The sequence below is a fragment of the Heloderma suspectum genome, chromosome 5 (assembly GCF_057233095.1).
Source record: "Heloderma suspectum isolate Gila_16-S chromosome 5, 16-S_ref, whole genome shotgun sequence".
Taxonomy (NCBI): domain Eukaryota; kingdom Metazoa; phylum Chordata; class Lepidosauria; order Squamata; family Helodermatidae; genus Heloderma; species Heloderma suspectum.
The window spans coordinates 203,691,997-203,700,548 of record NC_139462.1 but is presented as its reverse complement, the minus strand read 5'-3'; the positions used below and the strand labels follow the sequence as shown (position 1 = coordinate 203,700,548).

Here is an 8,552-nt window from a genome sequence, read left to right as displayed (position 1 = left end):
ATGGAAAATGTATAAAAGAGATTTTTTTAAAACAACAACAACAACTGCTGTGTATGTGTATATATGTGTATATTCTCTCTCTCTCTCTCTCTCTCTCTCTCTCTCTCTCTCAGAATGGTGCTCTGTGGAAGGTTTTGCTTACACCAATAATTTTGGCTAACAGCTGAGGGGCACCTGGTTTGAGTATGGGAGAGATCTTTCTTCCCCACTGTGCAGAGAACCCAACAGTCAATTATAAATCACTGATGCAGAAACTTGAATTTTAGCAATACTCGGTATTTCCATTTTGTTTCAACATTAGTGAAATGATTGAAGAATCCGTTTGTCTCAGTTCTCCCCATATAGCCAGGGAGAAATAAACTAATCCATATTTTCCTAACCATTATGGATCCTTACAAAAACTAAAGATTTCTTAAGAAGGGAATCCAAATCTGTACCAACCTGATTTGAAGGGAGAAAGTATGCACCCCACACCCACAAAGATGCAAGCACAGGATTTCAGTACAGCCCCTATAAAAACAAACAGTGGTTGTGCATTGATCCCACAGAAGCCTTCTGATCGAATCACACATTAAATATCCACTTTGCATTTTTGTAGGTACATAATGGCCACTCAGCGTGCCCAGTGTTAGTTCAAAATACAGTTGCCAGCTGCCTCAGCATAATCTCCAGACTTTAAAAGGTTGGTGTTTTTATTTATTTATTTTCATTAATTGAAATAGCTTCATTTTAACAGTGATGTGTGCATGGAAGTTTCAAAGGTCAAAGCAGACCAGAAAACAAACCTAATCAAAAGAGCAACTCTGGCGTTTTTGCCAGGAAAATATAGAAAAATGAAAAAAGAGAAACACTGATGATCTAGGTTTTTAATAAGTTACAGCATACAAATAAAATAATTTCCACACATGTGTACATTTTCGATTTAAAAAATCAGCAAATTTCTATTTAAACTCTGGCATCTTTCCCTGTAAGGCTTTATAAGATTGTGTGTCTGCATTCGCAAATACACAGTTGACTTAAATCGCCAGAGAAACAGACAGAAAGACAGACAGAGACACAGAAAGATATACATGAAAAAGAAAAGGATAGTGTATAAAACCATACAAAAAAGGAGATTATAGTGAAGAAAGCTGAACAGCAGCACCTAATACTGCTGGATAAGGCGTCGGCGTTGAGAGGTTTTCCGTAGCAGTTTTCGATAGTCGTAAGGATTCTCTTTGGTTTTGTTCTCTTCTAGCGGACTCCCCATGACCCTTGGCCTAGGGATTAAAGTAAAGAAGTGCTTTAGAAATTAGAAGTCAAAATATTTACTTTGTTAAACACTGCTAATTGATTGCTTAACCTCCACCACGAGCAAAAAACTCCCCACAAAACAAAAAAACAGCAACCGAGATTTAAATATGTTGTACACAGTAGGGGAACATCAAATAAAAAAATGTGCTTTGCTGAATATGTGGGGGCGTTGGGAACTAAAAAGGACATCATTAATATAAATAAATAGGGAATGACCCTCTAGGTGCTTCTCAGCTGCCATGTATCTATCTTCTCAGACCCAGTGATGGCCAAACACAAACTCAGGGCTAGATGTTTCAGATAAAGGTTATCCTGTTTTAGAACAGGGTGCTGTAGCAGATGATTCAACTGGATCTTTCCAACCCTATGATATAACCCACTATCCTCACATAATGAGAGAAGGTTGGGGGGTGACAGAGAGAGAGACAGTGAGAGAGAGGGAGGGAGCAAGAGGGAGCTTCATCTTGCAAATGCGCCTACGTCACTGGAGGATTACACATGAAAACTGGCAGCTGAATGTGTAAACTGACCTCATTGGAATGCATTGCACTGAAGTTGATATGAACGTTCTGTAGCGTAAGACCTATAACAAACAACCCATTCACACATGCAAATCAACATTTGAGCATGCATGCAAAAACTGGTGTAAAATTGGTGTCTCAAGTTAGCTCAGGGTATGGCTGAAGTACAGGTAGCTTTGTTCAGGACCGAGATCCACCCAGCTGGAAGAACAACCCCAGTTGTTCTTTCTTTCTTTATTTTATTTGTGATATGTATATACCACTACATATAATAAAATCCCTAAGTGGTTCCCATATACATATTAAAAACACATTTAAAATACAATATTAATAATAATTACAATTACAATAAGAGCAATACAAGGAGCGGTAAGATGGAGTAGCATGATTAATTTAATTACAAGCCAGGGAAGGCCTGGGCAAAGAAGTGTGTTTTCAGGAGGCGTTTGAAACATGCCATGTTTTCTGCCTCCAGAACTGCATGGGGCAGGGTTTTCCAAAGGATGGATACCATCAAGGTATTATGTGGCAACATTCTGTTAATTTTGGTATGACCAGCAATACTTGGGCAGTAATATGTTTAGAAGTGTTAATGAAGCCCTGGGTGTTCTGATGGGGTCCCTTGCAACATCGCAGAGGATGATGGAGCAAAATCGTCAGACTGCTGTTGCTCGGGGCTGTAGATGTCTTGGGCCAGCTCTGCTGACATTGTCTAGGCTGCCTGCCAGTTGTAACACATGCACAATGAAATCTAAGACAGCAGCACCTCCCTTTAAAAAAGTGCTGGAATAGCCACTGACATTCTACAATAATCCTGATCATCTGAGGTTTTATAACTTCCATCCCCATGGGATATAAATGGGAATAAATCCCAGAGAGGTAGCCATGTTAGTTTGTTACAGCACAATCAAGAGAAAGGATCATGCCACTTTGAATAGAGCCCTTTTCATCAGATGAATGAAGCGTTATATTCATTTGGTAGAGACCTGTATCTGTGGGCGTATAGAGAAATCTCTGTATCTATGTGTGTGTATATATCTGCCAACTGAAGATAACACCAAGCAGCTGATGAAGCGGGCTCTAATTCACAGACGCTTATGCTACAGTAAATCTGTTAAGAGTTAAGGTGCCACCAGGGTCTCTTCTGTGAGAATAAAACATGCTTAACTCTGCACGTGATTGTGGACACTGCGCTCCATTGACGTCAAGGAGGATACTGGTATTTTGGACAAAGAGAATTTTGGATAGCCACATTTCATAATTATGGGACTTCGACTGTATATGACCTGGGAGGATCTAGGTATCTTTGGGAGGGATCCAATGGTGCCCAGCCACGAGCCCTATTGATATTTTGCTAGCAGAAACCAGCTGTGAGCCTATTGATGTTGTGCTAGCAGAAACCAGCTGCGAGCCCTACTGATGTTGTGCAAGTGTTGGTTTCCGCTAGTACAACATCAAAGCGGTAGCAGCAGGACACCTTCGGCTTCTTCCTTTAGAGAGCAATTCTCCCCATATCAGCCCACCTGATGACTAAGGTAAACTGTGAGTGCCCTTCTTCAGGTTCCCACATTTCTGGGTCAGATCATCTACTGTGAGAAGCAGGGCCTTTTCATTTGATTGTCCCACGAAGGTGAATTTATCTTCCTCCCTCCTCTGAATTCCAGACAAGAGCATAAGGCCTGTTAGTCTACAAAGGCCTTTGCATAGGCTGAAGGAGGCCATTAGTAAAGCTGGCTACTGGTATGAGCATGGGTAATGGCCTGTGCTACTGTGTCTTTAGATTATATCATTGGATCCTGTGCACATTTACTTGGAAGTAAGGCCCACCATGTTCAAAGTTTACATAGGCTTGCAGCCTATTTTTGTATTGATTTTGTTGTGTGAGGGATGGATCCACACCCAATTAGTCATGGCTTAACTTAAGTCCTACTGATGTCAATGGGAACGACAACTAGCTTTCCAACTATAACCAGTGTTAAGCACACTGATGGATTGTCTTGAGCACTCTGAAAAAATAAAATAAAATAAAATAAAAACACTTATGCAATTCTACAGGATTGACACTCATAGGATGGAGGGCTCTGATCTTGGAGCTCTCCATCCATCCAAAGCTCTGCAGGAGGAATAACAGAGGCTTTTGTGCCTCCCATTCCTCCCAAACAGTACTTAACATTAGACGGGCCTCTCTCTGCTCCCCGCCCAACAGCATGCCCCTTTTCCTTCCTCCTTGTCCTTTTCCAAGGTTGCACTTCTAAGGTTGCAAGTCTGACCTTGGGAGAGGATCCATTGCAGAGCTTTCTGCAGTAGCTGGCGGGTGGGGGGGATTCTTGCTTGGATCCCCCCCCCAGGTCATAGCTCTGTGCATTGCCTCAGGGTGTGTGTGTGTGTGTGTGTGATCCCAACCCTCGTATGGTCTCTCAGACCCCACCTAGGGGGCACAGGATTCCTCTCTTAAGTTCACAAATTAAGCCAGCAACAATTCCTTCTTCCTGATAATTTGCCTGATCCAGCTCCAGTTAAGCAGTTAACTCCTGATTTCAGTGGAAAAGTTAAAAATAGGTGCAACACAGTGGCACATTACAATGCTCAATTTTTGTTTGGTATTACTCACCCTTCACTAATCCTTAATGTTGCAGTTCTAGGCTCTTCTGGTGGCTTCTTTTCTCTTGCACTGGTCTTGCTGTCATTTGAGATGAAATCAGTGGATGAAAATTCTCGGTAATACGGATCGTCTACATCCAAGATCTTGCCCAAACTATTAAATATATGTATACATTTTTTAAAAAATCAGGCCAAAAGAGGTTCAAAAGTGGAAGCGGTATATCTTTATTGGAATTCATTGACAAAGCAACAGTGGAATACAACAAAAAGAGAGCTAGAAAAGCAGCCTTTGATATAAAGGTTGGTAAAGCAGGGACCATGTCTCAAACTACTCCAAGGGCCACATCACTTACCTTATAGATTTTGCATAACATTTATTCACAAATGTGCAGCACAATCCTATGTATGTTTATTTAGATATTCCACTGTCTTCCATGCAGTTTACTCCCTAGTGTAAGAGGAGCAGCTTTTCCTTTGCTGCCCCTCAGTTGTGGAATGACCTGCCCATTGAAATGCGCCTGCTGACCTCTTCGAATGTTTTTAAGCAGGAATTAACGACTCTATTATTCCGGCAGGCCTTCCCCTTTTAGAGCTCCTGTTCCTTTTTGTTGACTCGTATACAGTTTTTATGCTCTGTTGTTTTCATTGTTGGATTTTTTGTTAAATTGTTTTTAACTTTGTACGCCGCCCAGAGTATTCGTATAGAGGCAGGTTATAAAATGAATGAATATATAAATAAAATAGTGTGTGCATTTAGGACTGTAGTCTTAAATTGCAATTTTATGCATGTCTATTTAGAATTTCCACCGCGTGTAATAATGCCTATGCCCAGATAAGTGGCTAAAGGTCTGCAGCTATCATTTGTTCTGAACACAACCAATGTGTGCTAAAGTTCTAAAACAATTCTAGGAATCACAATGTGGGCTATAACTGCAGCTACAATGCTCTCTCTCCATCTCTCTCTCTCCCTATACACACACACACCCCTACCTATAGGTGCAGTTATAGTCCACACTATGTTTCCTAGAATTGTTTTAGAACTTTAGCACACATTGATTGTGTCCAGAAGTAAAGAGCTCCAGCCCTTTAGCCACTTACGTGTATATATGGTACAGTGGACATAAGAACATAAGAAGAGCCCTGCTGGATCAGACCAAAGGTCCATCAAGTCCAGCATCCTGTTTTCCACAATGGGCAGTGATATGCCTTTGGGACACAAAGATGAAGATTGTGGTGTGTTATAAGAAGGTAAGAAGATCTGTTCATCCCCCCTTCCAAAGATCATCTCATCCACCATCCTATTTCCCACAGGGGCCAAGCGGATGCCTCTAGGATGCCCACAAGCAAGGCATAAGGAAAACAGCCTCAGAATCTGGAGGTTCCATGTAGCCATCATGGCTAATAGCTATTGATAAAACTATCCTCCATGAATGGAGATTTAGGTATACAGCTTAATTTAAGTCAGGGCTCACCGAGTGAGAAATATGTGCCTCTGAGAATGTGCAGGGTGTATTTCTTCAACCGCTGAGCTGAAGTATATGATTTTAAGTGTTTCTAATATTTTACTGTGTTTTTCTCTATGATTTCCATACTCTGAAGATCTTGTAAACCACGTTGGTTGGTCCCAGTATGGCCTTATAGGAATATAATTAATAAATACATCAACAATATATGGTCTAGGGAAACCATTCACAGCCTTGGGTCTCCAGATGTTCAACCTCCCATCATCCCTGACTATTGGCCGTGCTGGCTGGGTAGCCCAACCACATCTGGGGACCCAAAAGCCGGTCTAGGCAAACTTCTAACAAGAAAAAGGGTAGGCAAGCTTCTGAGTTACACATAACTTGTTAGGAAGTAATGGTGAATTTTTCACCAGGCACCTGATCTAATAAAACAGTATCACATTATTTTACTCATTCAGTATGCCTCGCTTCTCTGGGACAAACACAGCAAGTTCAGAACCAAAGTAAAATAAAAACATAGTAACATATTATAAATATGAAAAACGATATACTTCAGCACTGGTTGCTGTGTTTGTCCCAGGAAAGCAAGGCAAACTGAATGGGAATGAGATCTGAGCTTGTTATATGGGAAATGGACCTGAGCTTATTATTCTGCCTCTGAGCATTGTGGGTTTAAGGATCATTATTAGAAAGAACTCCAAAGAATTCTATCAGCTCTTTTAAAATGTACTCCTTGAGAGCCAAAAGCTTACAATGGGAATGCACAGAAATTCAAATAAAAATAACTCAGCCCCAAGTCTTACCACAAAACAGAAAATCAAAATGTCAAGTTTTCTAAAATGTCCTTTGCTGTGCCCAGGGATGCAGCTTTTGGAAGGCACACAGGGGACACGTACCAGGTCTACTTCAGAACTGTACTAAGCCTGAAAGGCTCTACAATTACTGGGCAATTTTCTGCAATGCTATTCTTACTGATATAATTAGGACTGTATTAGTACTCCCTTTCTAAGCCCCTATTTAGAAGGATTTATGCATTTAACACCGATGTGACTCTACATTGCAATTTTGTAACCAGGCTTCTGCTAAGCTAAGGCTGTGAGGCATTTAAATTCAGATGCCAGCATTTTGCGATATCAGTGAAAATGTGACATTATCAGGGGTATGTCAGGCTTAGAAGTGAATGAATGGCTTAGGCTGATCAAAAAGGAACACAGAGATAATCACCATCTGTCTGCTTAACTGTTTCGGTGCAGAGCCAGACAGCACTTATAAAAGAAAAGGATGTGGTTTTAATTAGGAACAGCATGGGATCTCCTAACAGAACCCATGGCACTGTTTTTTATTTCCTCCAGACTGTCGGTAGATCCCAGTAGATGGTAGTGGAGACGACAACGATATGAAAGGTGTGTTGGTGCCAGCACAGTGAGATTAGCCCTACAGTGGGCTCTCTCAATGTAATGCAAGGGGGTGACATGGACTCCACGAGCAAGCTAAGTGCAGGAGACGGTGGGTTTAAGGGCCAAGCTATGTATTACATGGAACTCCCAGAATAACCTTCTCCAAAAAGCATCTATCGCATGTGTACATGTGTGTCTCAGGGCTGGAGAGTGTGCATGTGTGTGTGTTGGGATAGGGTCTAACTTTTTCCCCTGTGCCATTTCCCTGATCCAAATCTCATCCCCCACCTTGAGCTCCTATTAGCCATGGAAGGGAAATCAAATAGGCACACAAAAATGGAAAATGGAAAGTATATTTGCATGGAAATGGAAATTTAAGGATCATCAATATTTTTGCTTAAGTTTAGATCCTTAGCCTATTTATGAACTATTTATGAAGTGTGATGCCACTGTGGAACCGTGATGCATGAATAAACTGACTGTTCAGAATTCAATACTAAATTTTGTTCTTCAAAAGGCAAGCATTTTGCCCTAGATATCAAGTAACAATACTCCTTTCTATAAAGATCAGCTAAAATGAACTCTTCTCACACCAAAATGTTACCGCACTTTATTTAAAGAAAAATTACCTGTTTTTTCTTGGTTTCCGCTTTTCATCCTGGACTGATTTCTGAAAGCATAATTTTTTGAGTGGTTATAACTATGAACAACACTGTGCATGTTCTGTACAAACGCGAATTTACAATCTTTCCTGTAATCCATAGATGGATCACTCTCATTCCAATTCATGTAAGTATCGCGTGTAATCATTTGTAAGTCCTGTTTCCGCACCAGTCTAAGAATTTTTAATTAAACACACACACAGAGTTGCATTTAAATACGTAGTTAAAAATACATTTTTGTGCACATTTTATCCTAAAATGTCATTTTTTGTATGCATTTTATCCTAAAGTACTCATTTTGGTACACATTTTATCCTAACAATAACATTTTTGTATGCTTTTTGGCATGTTTTTGAGCTGAAAATGATATGCAAAATTGCACAATCTGAAGGATAACTGCATTCCTATTTGCATATTAGTCCAGGAAGTGCAAATCAGGTTGATTCACTTGAAAATGCAGACGGAATGAAATCCTCAAACATCCCTACATCGATTTGCATAGGATTATCACCATCATTGATAATCATCATTATCATCTCCATCTTCTTCTGGTACAAATGGGAGCAGACACCTCTTCTTCACACACTCCTAAAACTTGAGGTGGGGGTGGGGTTC

The 8,552-nt window shown here is 40.5% G+C and overlaps 1 protein-coding gene across 2 annotated transcripts in view; it reads right to left on the bottom strand.

The window, feature by feature from the left end:
- Window positions 1–1,144: 1,144 nt before the first annotated feature.
- MYO3A (myosin IIIA) overlaps window positions 1,145–8,552 on the bottom strand; it is a 133,387-nt gene continuing 125,979 nt past the window's right edge. For both annotated transcript variants that reach the window (XM_084860485.1, XM_084860484.1), the window contains exons 33-35: window positions 7,905–7,945; window positions 4,426–4,569; window positions 1,145–1,259 (exon numbers count right to left, since the gene is read on the bottom strand). In XM_084860485.1, coding sequence (XP_084716611.1) covers window positions 1,145–1,259; window positions 4,426–4,569; window positions 7,905–7,945 — 300 coding nt within the window. The remainder of the gene's footprint in view (window positions 1,260–4,425; window positions 4,570–7,904; window positions 7,946–8,552) is intronic.